The sequence below is a fragment of the Lineus longissimus genome, chromosome 2, assembly GCF_910592395.1.
Source record: "Lineus longissimus chromosome 2, tnLinLong1.2, whole genome shotgun sequence".
NCBI classification, from domain to species: domain Eukaryota; kingdom Metazoa; phylum Nemertea; class Pilidiophora; order Heteronemertea; family Lineidae; genus Lineus; species Lineus longissimus.
The window spans coordinates 6,465,012-6,484,714 of NC_088309.1; the positions used below are offsets into that span (position 1 = coordinate 6,465,012).

Genomic DNA, 19,703 nt, shown 5'->3' on the forward strand with positions numbered 1-19,703 from the left:
TCCGGTCCATCTCATCATCCTCTTCAGACACGTTTTTCTCGCTATGCCACGAGATTTACAGTTCTTCAAAGGTTTCGGGGATACGACCAAGGCATGCGAGCCCCATCGGCGGAACCCCAAACCGCCCCTCGATCGTTTCCGTAGGCGGCGCCACTAGACTGTCAGCGCTCACGGACTCCAGTTTTTCGACTACCGGACCTCAGACGACCGAGCTTTTCTTTACCTTCGAACACTCTAACATCGCGACTCACTTGCATTGTTCTCGTGGTGTACAGAAAAGTAGGCCAATACATGTAATAGTGTCTAAAAACAATATCAAGTTAATGGAATTACACTTTTTTTCATTACTGTTTGCTTAATATTGCCCTATCACCTTTTTCATGAATCAATTTTGAGCATTATGTTTACAACGTATTTATTATAACACGAAATATGACTCTAAAATGCCAATTACTTGCAACTATACGTCCATCACTGAAATCTTAGTGCATTAATTGCTCGCTAGGTGATTGCGCCCCTAAACCAACTGACAACTCTACCTCCCCGGCACTCAAACTTTAACGTGTGTTAATTGTAATCTTACTCTCTATATACCAAAGTGATTTATCTAGGAATACAGTTGAACTTCACTGAAAACTAATGATGTGTTGATGAGTTCAATGAATTCTTTAATTCCTTCGGTTTTCTTGGCGAACTGACGTCCGACAATGACCCGTTCACGTGTACCTGCGATGCAGTGTCTGTAAACGGATCTATTTTTGGACGAAACTCAGTCCCTCACAAACTTTGGTCGTTTTCGCCATTGATGACACTGCTTCTAGGCTGTAACACAGCACTTTAAGCTGTAGCAGCGCCAAGCAAGAGCCAAGACAAATGTCCGCTGCTGGATGAACCTCCACCCCCTCCCCTCCCCCGCCCCCCCCCCCCCCCCCCCATCATCATCAGATTCAGAGGCCGGCCAGGCTTCTTCTCATTGTCCGCGAAAAAGATAATTCCCAATGCAATAGTTTATGATTGGCGTCTTACTCTTAGGTCCAGTGACATGGGGGGGGGGGATTGGCAGCCAGTAAAATCACGGGGTGTGTGAGAATTGCGAAGGGGTGGTGTAGAGTGGCTGGTTTGGTATGAAGTTGGCTGCATGATTGATTGAATCAATGAATGAGTGTTATGCCTAGGCCTACCAGGTAACCCTGGCCCTTGCATGCCCTAGTCTATAGATCCATGCACTGCTTGATTGGGAACAAACTTTACGAAGACGTCGCGTCACGTCCCGTTATACAGTAATGTAAAAATGCATCATGACGTGAAGACGGCCAACACTACGTTATGTAGGCCTTAGTGTATGGATCTAGGCCTATAGATCCCCATCTCGAGTTCTGAGATAAGAATGGTAAAATTGTTGGAAGTCATAACTGACTGTGACTCTGGTCCTCCTTTGGTCCAGTATCTCTCATTTGTCAGGGATTCTGCAATCAAGCCTTAAATTGTACTAAATAAAGTCAAAGTGACCTTGTTTTGTTCCATTTAATTTCAGACTGTGGTCAAACATTTGTGTTTTTGTATTAATGGCCATCCAACAGCAAAGCATCCTTGATTCTTCTGTGTCCATAGTGATGATTCCGGTGGCTGTTCTGTTCAGTACCGTATTCTAACCAGTGAAGATGAAACAGTGCGAGGTGGAGGATGTCTTGTCCGGTGAGGACCTGGAACATTACACAGGTACACAGCTTTCTCCACCAAAAAAGTTATTTTGTCTAGGAGCTTTGCCTGGACAAAGAGCATTGTAGAACACCGTAATATGTTGTTGTTGTGTGTTTAACCCTTTATTGGATCACTAACTGATGAATATCTACATGGCATTCAGAATAACCTCATTCTGATACATGTATTAATTGTGAGTAGGTTGGCTTCTGGTGTCAGAAGAAATACTCAATTCCATATTGCTTCCTCTTGTTTCTTTATCAGTACATGACCTTTGGTTTTGTTTTAGATTTCTTCCTGAACTATGCGCTTGAGCACCATGAAGATGATCTTGTACAGATTCTCCTTGAAGAAGATGATATGGATCATTATCCAGTTATCATCAAGTAAGAAATGATCAAGTATTACCTTCTTTAGGTTCAGGAAATTAGCAGTTTAATTACCACTGTGCTTTAAAGACAGTAGGTAGCTAAAATCATTCCTACCAATGCAGGGGTAGGGAAGATAATCACCTTTTTGGCTCGTGTGTGGTGCAGAAACATCTGTCTTACGTGCATCCTTTTATCACAGCATAATAAGTAAGTCCCCCATGTCCCATGCACTCCTTTCCAGTGCCTGTTTGCTGTTAGACCTCAAGAATGTGGCTACCTTCCATGCTCTGGTTTTCATGCCTTCCAAGATTCTACCTACCATAGATCAAGCTTTGAGGGCTGCTGCTACACAGATCATGCTGGGTCATGTTGAGCGCCCGAACATGGTAAGTACTGTACCAGGCCATAGGTTCATCAGTTTGGTTTAACTTTCGAACTCTGCTTGTGATAATGGACCTTTTCGACAAAGACAAACCCAGGGCCCAAACGAAACAAATCGACACACTCGCATTATGAGAAAGTCCATTTCTAGCATCCCTCTTTATTTCCCTTTGCTTTTACACAGGTCTTAAAGGCAAATATTCATGCAAGGATAACAGGCCTTCCACGGGTTCCAGAAATAAAACGGGAAACGTTACCCAAGACTGCTGATCTAAAGAGATTATTGTGCATATCAGGTACAAGTTCAGCAGTCTTCTACCTAAGTTTGAATTCATTATGTCCGTATGAATTCTTGACAAATTTACAGCTTGTCTACTACATGTACTACCAGATTGTAGCTTATAAGCAGTCCAGTCTGTAAACATTAACAATCATCGACTGGTGGCCCAAAATGCCTACTACACGACGTGACTCTCGTTTCTAGTTCCATTAAAAAAAACCTATTATATTGATACAGTACCTCCTATAAATAGGTTGCAATCATTTTCAGTCACCCTTTATGATTTTGCTTATTTCCTTGTTACTCTAAATGTAGGAACTGTCATTCGAGCAAGTCAGATGAAAATGCTTGAATACGAGAAGTCCTTCATTTGCAACAAGTGCAGGCATCTATTCACAGTCGAGGTAAAGATTATTTTCAATCATCTGTTGGCACATTTCTTTCTCAATAACAAGCACATTTTTAATGAGACAATGATGGTCGCATTTTAGTTGCCTCAAAAGGGAGAATCAAGCATGCGTGCTGCTGTAGCCACTGCCATGCCACCACTTGACTAACCTTAAACTTTGATTGATACAAGGCTGATCTCCTTTACTTTGCAGGCTTGTTTCGAGCAATACTTTACTTTCCCAAAGCCGTCCAAATGTCCGAATGTTGAATTAGAGTGTGGATCAAGTAACTTCACAGTCATGAGTGAACAAGGTTAGTCGACGAGAATGTTTTGCATCGCCAGACTTGCCAGGTAATGATACCAATTTTGGTGCCATTATCCACTCAGTGTCATTATCCAGCCAGTCCTCAAGGAGATCATCAGAGGGCTGTCGGGGTGGCCCAGTGGAAACATCAGCACCCGTCACCTCTGAGGTCTTTCATTTTATCTCAATATGTATACTTTGCTTTACATTGAATCCTAGGTGCTGGCCCCAGTAAATGCAAGAATTATCAGGAGATCAAAATACAAGAGCAAGTTCAGAACCTTGCCCTCGGGACTATTCCTCGTTCAATGATGGTCGCTCTTGAAGATGATTTAGTTGATACCTGTAAGCCTGGTGATGATGTCGAAATCTGGTTAGTATCTTTTAGGCAGTAGCCTTAGTTTCCTGTAACTTATTACCTGTTCGGTGCAGTACTTAGAGGTAATCTTTCACCAGTGAATCGTGTCATACATTGACATTCCTCAGTTTGAATAGGTCCATTGAGGAATTGTCGTGTGTCATGAAATCTCTCAAAATTCGTTTTCAGCGGCGTAGTTACTGCCCGATGGATGCCTGTTGCCGTTGACAACCGTTGTGGTATGGAGCTGGTAACCAGGGCCAATAATGTGGAGATCATCAACAAAGAGGGCCACAAGTCTTTACTTGATGAGGAAACGGTAACTTGAATGTCTTTTTAAAGAATTAAAGAGAATTGCCTGTTCATGTAGCTGCCTGTCCTTGCCCTTGAAAACCTTGTCTGAAATACTAGCTCGTCAAAAATGACCACTGAAAAAGCTGGGGAGACTTAGGAGGCTTCAACGTGATCCTTGAAAAATTCAATTAACGTTGATGAAATCAGATATGGAGCTCACCTAAGACGAAAAAATTTGCATCTTGTCTGATCTTTCAATGAATTTTCCAACATTTCTTTTTAGAAAGATGAATTCAAACGGTTTTTGGATGATCACAAGTTCAAACCGATTACAGGACGGAATCACATCCTGGCAAGTCTCTGCCCCCAGGTTTATGGGCTCTATGTCGTCAAACTTGCGGTGGCTATGGTATTAGCTGGAGGGGTACAGGTAAATATTCAAAAAAGAATGTCATTATCAATGTGTTAAAACAAGTCATTTCCCTATCGTCAGGATATTTTGAGTTTGTCCCTCGTTAACCTTGAAAAGAAATTCAGTTCTGCTTCATGACTGTCTGATAAACATTTGTATTGAAAGATGCATCAGACATGTATTTGTCTATTTTCAGAGAATTGATGAAAGTGGAACAAGAGTGAGAGGGGAGTCGCATCTTCTGCTTGTTGGTGATCCAGGTTGCTTTTCTTTTTAGACAATTGTGTTTTGCCATGCCTCGTCTGACTTTAGGAATTTTGTTTCATTTAAAAATCTGCGATAGGGCCTAATCTGGTACTGCTAGTATAATTAATTGTAAAATATTGAGCTGAGAGCTGCCCATTGGCTCTCGGGCAATTGGTAATGTAAAGTAGGAGAAAAGCAGAGGCCTCGAAGGAAACCTTAGCTGTGAAAGAGTTGCCCTCTCTATCACAAGAGTATACCGGGACAACTCGGAACTACACTTGGGACCTCAGAGGTGAAAGGCGCTATTTCTGCCGCGCCACTCCCACATCCGAGAATTGATAGAATGGGAATCAATATCAGTCGACAAACCAACATCTTTTGTCGATTTGCAGGCACTGGTAAATCCCAGTTTTTGAAGTATGCAGCGAAGATCACCCCTCGGTCAGTGTTGACCACTGGAATTGGCAGCACAAGTGCTGGACTGACTGTAACTGCTGTTAAGGTAAATAAAGCACTTCCTTGACACTTCCCTTAGTGGACACCTCTGTTAGCAGGAGACCCTCTCTTATCTGTGGAGGGCAGCATGCCAAACATTTCTTTGTTCTAGAGACATCTCCTTTGGTCCAAGACTTGCCAGCAATATCTCACTGATTTCCCTTCAGGACGGTGGGGAATGGCAGCTTGAAGCAGGCGCCCTTGTCCTTGCCGATGGTGGTCTGTGTGCCATCGATGAATTCAACAGCATCAGAGAACATGACAGGACATCTATCCACGAGGCGATGGAACAGCAGACCATCAGTGTAGCTAAAGTAAGATTGACTTTACTCCGGCAGTTGCTCAGGGAAAAAGAACAATTGACTTTTCATTTACTTGATCAACTGTGAATAATACCACCACTATTAGCTATCATGTTTCTCTGTCCACCACTTAGTAGTACTTGTCCTAACCAATTCTGTAACTGTACATTGTTTAGTGTACAAGTAATCTTCCAAACGAATTGTTTCTAACTGCTTCAATATAACTTTCCAGGCTGGTCTTGTGTGCAAGTTGAACACCAGAACAAAAATCCTCGCTGCAACTAACCCAAAGGGTAACTACGATCCGGAACAGTCAGTCAGTGTCAACATCGCCCTGGCGAGCCCCCTGCTCAGCCGATTTGACCTAGTTCTTGTGTTGCTTGATACTCAGAATGAAGAATGGGACACGGTTGTGTCAAATTATATATTACAAGGCAAGAACCCCCAAGGTAAAAATGAAGGCGTACATTACTCATTCCTTTATGTTATAAAGTTTTTAAAATTCATTCCCTTAGAAGTCATAGGGAAAATCACACTTATTGTAATACCATTTTTCTTTTGCAGATGGTGTTCCTACTGGTGACTTGTGGACAATCAAAAAGATGAAAGCTTTCTTCTGTTACATCAAATCTTTCGACCCGTCATTCACTGATGAAGCTGCAAGGTAGATTGATTAATTCACCAAAGTTTGGCATTTTTGCGCCCCTAAAGTTTGTGATTGTACCCCTGTTGCAAAAATATCAGGCTCGCAAAGTAAGGAAGTTGACAGTGTACATGTTTCAAACCAGGGCGACAATGACAACCTGAATGATAACCACTATTCTGTTGCCTTGCTGGGTATATTCACTATGATAAATCACATACATTTCCAGGGTTCTACAGTGCTATTACAAAGCTCAGAGAGCAGCTGATGGCAGGAATGCGGCTCGCACCACTATGCGGCTGTTGGAAAGCATAATTAGGCTCTCTCAAGGTGTGTGATGTCTCATTCTGATGTGTTCTTATGGGACGTGCCCAAATGACTCACTAGATTTGTTTGTTTGTTTCAATGAAAGCCGACTTGTGTACATGAGCTTAAGGGTCTTTTAACGCTGCCTAGTCTTGGATTAGTAAAAGTGGAAAAACAAGTGATATGCTCTATGGTGTAATGTGAGATTGCCTCGTGTCAGCACTGGCGTATTTATAGTAATTCATCGTTGTTCGTGTGTCCACAAAATAAAATTTGATTCATTTTATATTCTAGCTCATGCTCGTCTCATGTGCCATGATGAGGTTACGTTACAAGATGCCATCGTGGCAGTCACGCTCATGGAATCCTCAATGCAGGTAAGCATTTCCCATAAGGCGGCGATTGTTTAGAGCTCATGTTTTCTGATGTAACGTGTCACTTTTCACTTTTCATGTGTGACATGAAGTCATTTCCAAAGAGCGGGCTACATACATGTTTGATATTTTGGATTAAACAGATAGGTCAATAACAAAGCAAACCTAACTTTTTATCTTTGATGGTCTTGGACAGATAAGGCTGGTATTTTTCGAATGAATTCTCTTGTTTCCTTCTTAACAGGGTGCTGCCCTTCTTGGTGGAGTCAATGCACTGCACACTTCCTTTCCCAATGACCCTGAGGCTGAGTACAAAGTACAAGGTGAGCTTTTGGTTGTGGTTCACATGCCCACTTTACTGTGACATCAATGAGACTTGACCTTTATCCTTTTGCTATTTCCATACACAGGAACTGCTGGTCCTTCAAGTTAAGCTAATAAAATAGCCCTACAGATAAGAATGATTAACCTCTTGACTTAAAGTTGTAATTCTTCTTGCAGCTGAGATGATTCTTGGTAGACTTGGTCTACTGGACCTCTGGCACGAAGAAGCTGTGCGACTGCAGCAGCTGGAGGAGCAGCAAGCCACAGAAAATGGGAACAAGTCACCAGGGCCAACACCCGGTCCGTCGGAGCAGGGAAATGCGGACTTCACAACAAATCTTGAGACAGTTTCTCCAAAATCAAACTCTGGCAGAAACGAGACACATCCAAAAGAGGGAAATTTGGGGAGGCACGTTTCGTCTGTTGTTGGAGATCAGGTCAATGCTTCTGTTAGCGGAGTGGACGCTAGGACTAGTCCTAGGCCCGTGACGGATACGATGGATGCAAGTGTTTTATCCCTCTCAACGTTGCTGAACTCGAGTTCTGATGGTGTTTTGGATGAGAGTGTCATGCCCAGTCCTCTCCTGCGGAAGGTTGTGAAGAAACATTCCAGGAGACAAGCTGATATTGCCATTGGGAGTGAAAGGGGATCAGAAAGGTCAGCTGGTGCTGGTGCTGGTGCAAAGACAAATGTTCGGAGGCCGGGTGAACAGTTTGCGAATTGTGGGATTGAAAGAGTATCCGATTGCTCTGATAAGGATGTAACTTGTCCTGTTGCCAATAGCCAGGGATTTTTTGTAGATGATTCAGTTTCTGGGATTGTTGCGGATTCAAACATTGGTGGTAAGAACTCTGATACAAACAAAAGTAAAACATTGAAGGCCAAAACTGTTGGTGGTCACCAAAATGGAGGAAAGTGTAAGGTTGTCCCCTCGGAGACAAGTCGTGGAATTGTTTTGGAGACATGTGAGTGTGTAATTGAAGACTGTGAGCATACTTTGAAAAACTTTCATTCAAATGAAAAGGAGAAGCAAAAGTCAATGATAAAGGAATCGGATCATTGTGATAGCATCTCCACTATTCCTGATTCTTTGGATCCAAGTGCCAATTCTCCCTCTTGTTGCAGTACACCAGTCAGGCCTGCAGGTGTGAAGAAATTAACGAATGTTTCTGGTGCCACCCCAGTCTCAAGACTAACGCTTGCCAAGTTGAAGAAATTCTCCTTTACTCCTGGAGAGAAGGACAATCCTTGTGATAAAACAGATGAATCAGGCCTGGATGATAAAACAGTTCGTGTGAGAGAAGAAAGGCTTACTAAGGGAAAGGGAGAGGACAAGCCTGACCCATGTGTAAATCTTAGTACTAACAACACAAAGGGTTTGAGACAGAGTTCCATTTCTGTACAATTTGACACGAACAAAAATGAGATTAAGCAGACAAAGCGCAGTAGAATTTTAGATCTGATTGAGAAAAATCCCCCTGGTCCAAAATTAACTTCTCCTAAAACCTCCACAAGACTGATATCTGACAGACATCTTTTGCCAGCAGTGTCGTCCAAAGAAACGTCTTCTAAAAACGTTGCCCATACTTTTGGTTCAATCTTCTCTTCGCCAAAGTTTGTTGACAGCTTGAATGATCAAGACTATGTTGGGGACATCACTGATGCTGATCTTGATCTTGACTTCACTCTGCAACCACTAAAGAAACAAAAACGTTGAAACGTTGATATATTTTGTCATTAAAAAAATGCCTGTACATCAAATTTTCAGAACTTTTTTCCTTTGTTCACTATCTCAAACAGGTTCTACCAGTGATGAAGGATATTGGCTACATATGTGAGCAGCAAACTTCATCAGTGAAATTGGGGCCGTGATATGACCTCCTATCCCAGTGTATCCAAAAGTATTGCCATGTCTTCTATCCTTGGCAAGGGCGAGAACATTGTCCCCTAACAATACTGTCACATTCTAAATCATCGCTTCCTACAGCAGTCCTGCCCAGCAGAGAACATCTCTGCACCACCATCCTCCTACTCTCCTGTCCCTGCCCTCTCACAACCGTCCTGATCGACCCTCGACCCACGTGCACAGCCGCATGTTTGTGTCAGCAGATGTGATGCAGTCAATTCCTCTTATATGCACATTAGGTTTGGATTTGATCTTAAATATTGGAAAACCCTGGGTCCCTAGTGCTGGGCCTGGTCATGCAGGTAGGGAAATATCTTATTCGTGAGCGGATCCAGAAAAATCTCCGCGGGTGACCTTCACCTTCAATCCCAAAGCAAGATGGCGGCCATTTCGAGACGGAGATTTTCCAATGTTTTTCGACTTCTTGTTCACCCTCAAAACTGCGCTGATTACAAAATAAAACAAAGAAAACTTGCCACAAGGTACCCATAGTTATAAAGTAGATTTGTGGAGACTTTCGTGAAGATACTTTGCCAAATGAAGATGAAAAATGCAAATGCCCTTCAAAAATGTTCGCGTTAGCAATCGCATGCTCTGCCACTGCACAGCATGCATTCATTGCGTGTACTACTCAATGTAGACCTATAATGGGCAGGTTATAGGGTCAGGTACAGTATATTGGCAAATAATGTGAGGTTAAAAGGTATAACTTCAGGAAACAAACATCGCAACGATCTCGACAAAGATAAACCGGAAACCGGAGCCTAAACGAAACAAAAAATGCACACCACACTCCGCAACTGGCAACATAACATGTCATAATTAACATGCCTGGTCATTTACTTCTGTTCTGGGGAAAGAGCCTTTTAGGCTTTTGGCTTTAGGCCCAGTATGTAATAGAGCATTTCTTGTTTGCTAGCCAACTCATTCTAAGACTTAGTCTAAGTTATCTTCTATTTTTGGTTTAAGGTTAGGAGAGGTGGGGATATTAGAAACTCCAAAGCTTCAGGGACGATATGATACTGGACAGGTAGGTCGTTCAAGATGAGGAAAGCTTTTGACCAAAAAACTAAGGGCCAGTGCAAGGTATATGTGTGGGCCGGTACCAATTTAAGTTCTACAAGGTCGACTGACAAACAGATTTCTGCAGTTGTGAGAGTTTCTAAAAGCGTGAACTGTGAAATTCAAAATGTCCTGCTGTCGAGTGCCATTATTTGAACATGACTCAGTCAATGGTATGATGATTTAATCACAAGTAAAGGTTCACAGTCATGAAGGTAGAGTATACCCAAAGTAATTCGAATTACAAAGTTATGTCTTATAGACGGCTTGTGTGTATTGTCATTCTGACATGGTCTTTTTCAGCTTTTCCTTCATAAAGTATTTGGCTACAGAAGCATAGTACTTTTCCCTTGGGTCGCTCGAGTGTATGACAGAGATTTAGGCAGTAAGCCAGAGACGAGCACAACGAGGTAAGGGTTATGAATCCAGACATAAGCTATCTTGAAATTAACACAGGCGGTCTTAATTTGACTACAAATTGAGGAGAAAGAGTCCAGTCCAGTTTGAACATTGAATAAACCCTCTGGAGGACTGATGTCAAATGTTTAAAAAAAGGTGTAGAAACGGTTCTACAAAATAGTCAATCCTGAGAACTCATGATATAGAGGATGGATGTTGCCTTGAAAGCAATTTGGCAATAATGATTCCTGGATTCCTCTTTTAAAACCTACTCTTGTCAATTTCAGCAGGACATATGATGATGGTCCGATAGTTCAAGGGAGGGAGTTAAACTACACTGGGACCTCAAGCAGGGCAGTGAAAGGAAGTACACACACATATTACCAAGTGTTAATAGATTCAAGAGACTGTCCCTATATTGTGAGTTCATGTAATTGTTTATAGGATATTCTTTAGTCTGAGCATTGAAGTGTGACATCGCTGGCTATTCCACCACTAGTAGTGGTTGTCCCTTTCTCTCCTTGTACTGACAATTTCAAGATTTCTTGACTTACATATTACTTGATAAAGCCAAGGTGTGCAGATAGTTGATAAGGCAACACTGCAGAGAGCATACATGTACATTTAGATGTAGTGCTTGAACACATGTTAAATTCTACATAAAGTCTAGCTGAGGCCGAAGATGAACCGCACTGTTTCATGCCTTCATGTAAGCTTAATCAGTGTCGATGATTAAGATGTAAATCTGCATATATCTTTCAGAGGGCACAGACAGAAGCAGTCACATTTTTGGGAAATCAAGAAAATAGTCAATCATTATATGCTATACCAGGTGGGTTCAACAACATTAGTCATTCAATGATTATCTGCACATATTTGCTTGAAAACATTTGTTGGTCGAATCTGTGATTTTACTTGTTGAGCAGCGCATTCCCTATCTCATTTTCAGTTATGGGAATAAAACAGAGAAATTTAAGAAAATTGCTTTGAAAATCACACTTGGGCTTATTTTCGAAGCAACAACCAAAACCATAAAAATGACAATTGAAATTTTCAGGTCTTGATTACGTGGCACATGAGGACATTCTTCCTTACACATCAACAGAAAAACAACCAATCGATCATGACTTGTTTGATCGATTTTTAATTGGTGATAGTGGCAGAGGTGAGTCAAATGCACAGTCATGATTGATAGCAAATTCAAATGCAAACTGAGAGGGTGACCCATTTTGCACATGGAAATTCATGTCTTGGCCAAAGCAGGGGCTGTTTTCAGGGCATCATTCTAGCTCTTACTGATTAACATATAATTTTAGTAGCAGAGAAACGCCCTGTGCCTCACAAAGTCCGCTCTTTGTACAAGCTCAGACTGTTGTGATATTTCAGTTCCACTTGTACATATAGATGACAGCACTATTAATTTCTGCTTGCCAACTGTCAAGTGTTCCTCTTCATTGGGTGAGTTTACAGTAAGTTCTGCATATCGTCATCAATTATAAAAAATCTTGAGCTAACTATCCATTATCTTCTTCAGTTCCACCGTTCTTAGCGAGGGAGACGCTGCGAGCTTGGCAAGAAAAGAATTATCCTTGGTTAGAACTCTCAAATGTCCATCGGCAAACCACAGAAAATATTCGAGTAACAGTGATGCCATTTTATATGGGTTCAAGGGTTAGTAGAAGATTTGTACACGTCTCCCTATCCAGTGTTCTAGTCAGATCTTACTCCCCGTTCAGTGTAATGGTCAAATCTGTTTCCCAGTAGTCAGATCTTACTCCCAGTACAGTGTAGCAGCAAGGTCTTCCTCCAAGTTCAGTTTTTTTCGTCAATTCTGCAGTAGTTGAGAGCTACCATCTTGACAAGTCAAGAATTAACATTCACGAATTAATCTGCGCTTGTGTGAATTTTAACGCTTGAAGCTTCAAGATGACAATGATTAACCTGGCATCTCTCATGCATTTCTTCTCCAAAAATACAATGGTAGACATCTCAAGAGTCTGCATAATATCAGGTCAGGTCACATTGACTTTGATGATTATCAGAATAACATAACATTCATGCCTTTATTCATGAAAATTGCAGGAGTCACAGGGAACACATGTCTACTGGTGGCGATACTGCATACGTTTAGAAAATCTATCAGACGACACATTACAATTGCGCGAACGGTGCTGGAGAATTTTCAGTCTTTCTGGAACAATGGAAACGATAAGGGGCAGAGGCGTGATTGGCCAGGTCAGTTGGAGTTCCCGTTAGTCCGCTGTATCCGTGAATATTCTACGAGTAATATTAGTATGATGCTTAGCGAGTAAAACTTGCCTAGCTTGGTCTTAAAATAATAGGAGGGAAGACTTTAGTACGGTTTTGAAACAGCAGAAGCACTAAATCTATTCAATGATGCTAATCTTGACTGACAGCCTTCTCATGATGATTTTCTCAGTGACAGGTCTTCAGTGTTATTTTCTATTTCCCATTTTTTAGGAGCCTGTTCTATCAAAAACACAGCCAGCCTTTCAATATAGTAGTCACGTCTCACTTCAGGCGCCAAGTGGGCACATGTGGTAAGTCATCTGTCTCAGAACAAAGCAGGGTTGGGTTAGTTTCACATCTGCTAATACCTACATTGTATACATGTGTCTGTAGTCTGTAGTCTGTAGTCTGTAGAATCCGTAATGGTATAGAAAAAAACACCACGACGAAAAGAAAAGTGTGATTTCTCTCTACCTTCTGATATTCAATTGTCAATCTGGCGTATTTCATGAAAATTCTTTCTCTTTCAGTGGGACTTTCAAAATGGAACGACAAAATGGTGAAACGTTTGAATGTAAGATCCCTCCGTTTTCATTAGAAAGTAAACAGGATGATACGGGGTCGCCTCCGGGTATAGTTGGTGGAAACTGATTCACTCGAGAAGAAAGAACTAGATTAGTTTGAAGACTGTTGTGATTGGGATGAGCTGTGAAAATGTAACAGGCTCTAGTACAGGGACGCAAAGTTAATGGACAATTTTCAGCATTATTCTCCACATTGCTAATTTCTTATGTGGAAGTCTGGATAAGAAATGCTTGTTCGGAGTATTTCCTTTCATCATTTAGAAAATCTCAGTGGTCAAAATGAATTACTAAGGTTTTTTGTCAGATGCGCTAAATTGGAGGACGGGAGGGGTCAAATTATTAGTGCGTTTTTCTGCTTTAGTTTGTCATAATTAAGCATACCTGTTTTAAAGATATGCCTTAATTTTATATCAAATTCAGGTGATTTCGATTTTTGAGACGACGCGGACCATAGAACTAGCTTTAGTCAGAGTAAATTATGACTCGACCCTTGAAATTGGCAGCTTCTGTTGTTCTGGATTTCTTTGCATTTGACTATGAACTAATTATTCAGTTGATTTTATATATCTTGGCTTGTTTATAAATGTTCAGTTGGTCTCAGATGTGCAGCTTGCTTTGTTTCATGTTTCATCTTTTAGGGCACCCAAAAAAGTGATGAGACTTCCAGCATAAACCATGAGGAAATGTGTAGTAACATTTCTATTCATTATCATGTACACGTTGATTTGTAAAATTGGACATACTGGAGAATAAGGCTCCCAACACCATGTAAAATATCTCATTCCATCGTAGGTCTCGTCCCTGGCAGTTAGCCGGACATGTTCAAAATGGCTCAACCTATGAGCCTAAAAATACTTTCAAAAACTGAACACTGCACTGTCTTATTGTGGTAAGTGCCATGCCCTGATATGGCTTGTCAGTGACATACAGTAATCAAGTACATGTATTCTGAGATATGTGGGAACTTGTGCTCTGACTGATTATTGTAAATGATGAAATATATTGATTCAGATTAAGAATGTGTTATTTCTTTGTTGCATTGCACATTGTTCTCTCGGCAAGAAGATTGACTTTTTCATAAGCAAGACCTATCAGTTAGTTATTCAGGGAAATGATTATTTTCTATTGTGGGTCACCCTGGAGAATGAATTCCCCAGATTCCCAAGCATATTATCAGGCCTTCCGACTCACCGAGCAGACTGCCCTGGATAGTACTCCTTGAGGCCTAGGAGAATGGCTGCCTCACAAGAATGCAACCTTGCTGAACTTGGTATCAAAAATACGGAATTGGAAATTTTCTGTCACAAATTTCAAAATATATAGTGAAAGACATAAAGAGGCCTTGAAGTGTGTGCCAACTTTTTCTGAAAGCTTTTGGAAGTGCACCGTCAGTGGCTCCAATGCGACACTCCAACACTTCCAGTTGGTGGACAAGGGTATATTGTGCAAAATGTCAACACAACACTTTTCTGCAAAATGTCAACATGACACTTTAGTAGGCCCATCTGCACTGAGCGACTATTGGTAATTTGAGATGTACATACGGTCAACAGTTGTGAACGGTTCATTATAATAGCTGCTTGTCCTACATGTATATCAAGTTCGTAGCTGAGTTTGAATTGAGGTAAAAGGGGTTACAGGTAACGAAATTACATTCCATATTTAAAGGCCTAAATTGTTCATTGAAAATTTGAAATTTGTAATTAAATTTGAAAATTGCCAATTGTGTTAATATGTACCAAATATAAATTTCGGCATTACCTTTGTGTAGACAGATATACGAACACTATAACAGTTTCAGCAAATTCGTATTTATAATAAATTTATAACAGCATTGTGTATATCTGCATTTCTATTTCCAGGGCAACCAGTAATTACGAACGGCATACCCAAAGTAAACACCTTGGGTGCAATGTTCTCTTGTTGTGAATAAAAAGACATTCCATGTTGCTCACTTTGATGGCATGTGCATTCTTGAGAGCATATTATTATTCCAAGGTGTTTTCCTTGGACCACACTCAAGCTGAAGACTTGGTTATAAAACACCAAAACAAACACTTGAGTTAATGTAAATTGCGTATTGCTGCGATGAATAATTTCAAACACCCATTCCAATTCAGCTTATTAAAGTTTCGTAAAAGTATTGGAAGTAGATTTCTTTCAATTAAGACAATATGTTATTAAATCGCATAACCTTTGGATGAGGGCAATAATTTTATCGGTTAAAAGCTAATAGGATATTTTAATGGGTGTTAAAGTGATGCTTTTTCTCCGTTGATAATAAAATGATGATGATTTGAAACAATGGAAGCTCAGCTTTCTTGTTCTAATACTCTTCCGGTGTATGTTTAGTCAGTCTATTGATGAGGCAAATGCATCCTACTTAGTTCTTCTTAATAGTCTGTCAGCGTTTAAACCAACCGATAAATGCTGCAAATAATATAATTTTCCCTCGAGAAATTGATAAAAAAGGGGGTGCTGATTTTACTGCGCCAGAGAAACTCTTAAAAAGGGGCTTCTTTAATTTGCTTGCAGCTGAGTAAAGAAGTGTTACATGAAATTCGAAAGTCTGACATGACCGAGGGCCCTGACTGTGGATACTCGCCACTTGAAGATGGCCAAATTAGCCCCTATTCCCCTGCCTATAGTCCCCCTTTAAGGCGCTAAATTGCATTAGCAGGAACGGACCCTACTCGGAAAATGTAAAACAATTTAACATGTTCAAGCCCCTTTATTTGTGCTTTGTAAAATTGAAGCTGTGAAGATGTTCTCGGCACTATCCTCTGCAACAAACATTTGAAACCAAGTACTGGCAGAAATTGCAACTATTGGTAAGTATTAAGGTGAACCGTGGCCCCTGTATCTGCCAGTACCATACTTGCCCACACCCACCCACACCTTTGTCTCAAGCTGTGAGCACTTTCCGGTGTTGATCAAGATAACATTTTCTCTCGATGGGTCATCAAGTTTCTCCATACCGGTACTTACAAAGTGTTTGTGTTTTTCCCCAAATGCCTGTTCTTAGCCATCTGTACCGCATTTAGACTGGAGAACATAACATTTGGACTTGTACACGTTGCAGATATGGGCTGAAAATACTCTAGTTTCACTTATCCAAGACCGGTTGACTAGTTACTACAAATACCAAAACTGAGGTCAAGCCGGAATACGACCACTGAACACTTCTGTCAACAACCCATCGTCTACTAAAATTGAACATGTTGAATGAAATTAGAATTGAATCGGAGATGACACCCACTGGCTGACTTTTTGATTAAATTTGAAAATTTACAATTGCGCAAATACGTATAGGCCCCTCTAATGAATATAAATTTCAGCATTGACGTTGTGTCGACAGAAATACTAGATATACCAAGTTTCAGCAAATTTACTGGGTGCAGAAGAAGAAACTGTCCCCATGGAAGGGTATGTGATTCTATAGAGACCATGGGCGACGCTTGGAGATCAAAGCGCAAAATCTTGTATTCTTAACATACACCGGTCTAATTCAAGCTGACGCGACACCTATAACTCCTATAACTCAGTCATTCACCGTAACCATTCGATAGTCGAATCGTCTGCTCAGATGAACCTTGGCAATGAATCACTCATGTCTGATCGACTGAAACCTCACGTCGGGTGCCACAAGTTTCACAGACAAGATTCATGGATTAAGTTGATTCATTACTGACTGTTGGCATGGATTCGAGACTTTTATACTTTATACCAATTTTAGTGTTTTTCGCATCCTTCCAGCAGGGCCGGGCTGGCAGGCCAAGGATTGGTAAGTGGATTTCACCTTTTCATATTACATCATAACACTGATAACTTCCGACCCGGAGGTGTACTGCAGGACCCAGTTGTTCAAAAGCACAACAGTTACGTTATCCCTAACGGTTACGTTAAGTATCGTTGAGGACGTTATCTCTTTCAGTAAATCCCATAATGATTTTCTTGATAAGACTTGACGACTCCGTTTGCAATGCAGTTAACGTTGTTATAAACATATCAGCCAAGGACATTGAGTTTTCAGGTATAACATAATAGACTGCAGCTATAATGGGGCATCCCCTTCAAAATGATCAAGTGCTTCATTGGAACTGAATGTTTTGTCCTTTAGGTATACCCCTACGTTCAAACTAAGAAGTTGAAATGAACAATCAAAATTGCCATTTTAGGATACAAAGCCCCTTAGCGGCAACTGGGAAGGTCGGTGTTTGGCAGGGATGTTTTCGAAGAGAGGTTTCACGTGCATTACTACTGTCAAGAATTAATGAAGACTAGTCTTTATTTTCTTGCTAATGCAATAGTAAAGATCTCTTTCACTTATCACCCTGCCATTGTTATTCAGTATAATCTTCATATTTAATTTTTTTTTAAAGTCACTTATATCTAACATATCAAGTCGAGGCCAACTTGCAATTTTGGCAGACAATATCCTTTCATGGTATACTTGATCATTAGAGTATGGTATGCATAAACATCAAGCCATTATAACACAGTGATTATAATGCCGTTTCTATTTGATTTTTTATTGTCGTTTATGAACGCGATACAGTTACTAGAATAGCTCGACATTTTCTGACTTCTGACATTCATGATTTTATTTATATATACAAGTCTTAAAAGGTGCACTTTTCGCGCTACACAACTTACAGAACAACCTTTCCATTACGGACTATATGGTGTCCGTAATAGAGAGGTGACCTTAAAGGGAGGTTAGGCCCTTATCCTCCAATAGGTGGATTAACGTGTACGTTGCACTTGAGTGGGGTTGAGTCGTGATTCCTATTAGTTCAAATTAAGGAGGGCGCGTTTTGATGAAAAAAGCAAATCAGTTTTGATTAGTGATTATTTCAGATACATCGTGCATGTATGTCATCTCGTCTACCATATTTCGCCGTGTCATTTTTCCCTACATCGTGCAATTGCGAAAATTGCCCGTGCTCTGAAAGAAAATAACAACCCCCTTCCCGTACCGTTGCGAGGAAAAAAGGTTGCCTGATGGACTGTCATCCTTTTTTTCCCCCTGAACCGTTTGAGATAACCACTTGACCCGTGGATGTGATCCGCGTGTAAAATGTGTAATGTTCCGTTTCACATTGTTCCCCTCATTGTTTGGGAACGCTGTAAGATACATTGACAAGTTTTTCTGTGTCAATTTCTGCTGAAAATAACCACAAATGTACATCGGAATGTGCTGTTGTCCATTGCTTTTTTGAAGCTGGTATTTATAGAAAAAGATGGCGGTAAAGAGTTTTTTGTCAATAGTGTCAAAATAATAAATCAGGTCGATATTATGTAGTGGCTCGTGTCAATGGTGAATTCATACAAAAATTGGTGAAAATAACTGACCTCTGAAAGCCATTTTAAACAATTATCGATGTTTATGTAAAAATGAATGTTGCATTCCAGTGATATAAGCCAAAACATCGCTCTAACTTGGCATAGTTTAGGCAATTATCGATGTCGAAATTTGCAGGCCTATTGAAAAAAAACCTCATCTAGTCCAGTGAATGAGCACGTTTTGTACAATTGTATTCCTTTCTCTTCTCCTGTTAAGCACAATATCAAAGCTGGAAATAGCTACAGGCCTATTACATTCTTTTTCGGCGATCTTTACTTGTTCGATTGATTTATCGGTGTGATGGATTGTCCCGCCGGGATCTCAGTGAATAGTTCGTTTTCCCGTAGAAGAATGATCAGCACTGGGGAAAAAACCCTCAGATATTATGGTTCCGAATATGAGCATTTTTTTCCACAGATACATTGTATGTGGTACAAATGTATTCCTTTTTCTGCTCCAGCTAAGCACAATAGTGAACCTAAAAATAGCTAAAGGCCTTTGTTCTAAATTTCTTTTTTCGGCGATCTTTTCTCAATGGGATTGTCCCGCCGGGATCTTAGTCAATAGTTTCGGGAGAAAAATAATCAGCACCAGGCCATTCATGTTGAGACTTCAAGAACATTGGTCGTTGGGACATGATCAGATGGAAATGTCAATATCCCAAGAAAGGGTATTCTGATCAAGACGAATGGCGACATCTCTTTTTGCGATATTGATATAATATACGTTTTATTTTACCACGCAAAAGCTATTTAGGTCGACATGAGTCTTCGATAATACGTACAACGCGGGAGATCGGCAAGCCACTGGGACACCAATTACATGGAGTGCAATCAGGTGTACATACATTAAGTGTTATCATACAATTTCAATTTCAATTTCAATTTATTCCATGTGAATACAATTTGGTTATTCATGATGAGCAGACAAAATGACTGACGCAAATGTCTCGGGTCGGCAAAACGGCTCGGG

The 19,703-nt window shown here is 40.7% G+C and overlaps 3 protein-coding genes across 4 annotated transcripts in view; all 3 read left to right on the forward strand.

Moving 5' to 3' along the window:
• The first annotated feature begins 492 nt into the window (after window positions 1-492).
• On the forward strand, window positions 493-8,924 carry LOC135503594 (DNA helicase MCM9-like). Its single transcript, XM_064797209.1, has 19 exons — window positions 493-562; window positions 1,535-1,719; window positions 1,991-2,087; window positions 2,314-2,458; window positions 2,638-2,749; window positions 3,049-3,137; window positions 3,336-3,435; window positions 3,648-3,801; window positions 3,976-4,105; window positions 4,364-4,510; window positions 4,689-4,752; window positions 5,131-5,240; window positions 5,401-5,547; window positions 5,768-5,984; window positions 6,100-6,199; window positions 6,408-6,508; window positions 6,779-6,861; window positions 7,103-7,181; window positions 7,360-8,924. Exons 2-19 carry the CDS (start codon window positions 1,662-1,664, stop codon window positions 8,898-8,900), a joined length of 3,474 nt encoding a protein of 1,157 aa, XP_064653279.1. The 5' UTR covers window positions 493-562; window positions 1,535-1,661; the 3' UTR covers window positions 8,901-8,924.
• A 521-nt stretch (window positions 8,925-9,445) lies between these two features.
• LOC135503612 (polymerase delta-interacting protein 2-like) lies at window positions 9,446-14,442 on the forward strand. 2 transcript variants are annotated; one of them, XM_064797244.1, is made up of 10 exons: window positions 9,446-9,571; window positions 10,059-10,119; window positions 10,455-10,561; window positions 10,841-10,970; window positions 11,313-11,382; window positions 11,608-11,715; window positions 12,085-12,221; window positions 12,633-12,785; window positions 13,032-13,111; window positions 13,331-14,442. In XM_064797244.1, the coding sequence occupies exons 1-10, from the start codon at window positions 9,468-9,470 to the stop codon at window positions 13,449-13,451; spliced, it is 1,071 nt and encodes a 356-aa protein (XP_064653314.1). In that variant the 5' UTR covers window positions 9,446-9,467; the 3' UTR covers window positions 13,452-14,442. The 2 variants fall into 2 exon arrangements, with proteins under 2 accessions (XP_064653314.1, XP_064653313.1); XM_064797243.1 differs by having other exon boundaries at window positions 9,447-9,571; window positions 10,838-10,970; window positions 13,331-14,439.
• A 2,510-nt stretch (window positions 14,443-16,952) lies between these two features.
• LOC135503595 (cartilage oligomeric matrix protein-like) overlaps window positions 16,953-19,703 on the forward strand; it is a 28,643-nt gene continuing 25,892 nt past the window's right edge. The window contains exon 1 of the mRNA XM_064797210.1: window positions 16,953-17,168. Coding sequence (XP_064653280.1) covers window positions 17,084-17,168 — 85 coding nt within the window. The 5' untranslated portion in view covers window positions 16,953-17,083. The remainder of the gene's footprint in view (window positions 17,169-19,703) is intronic.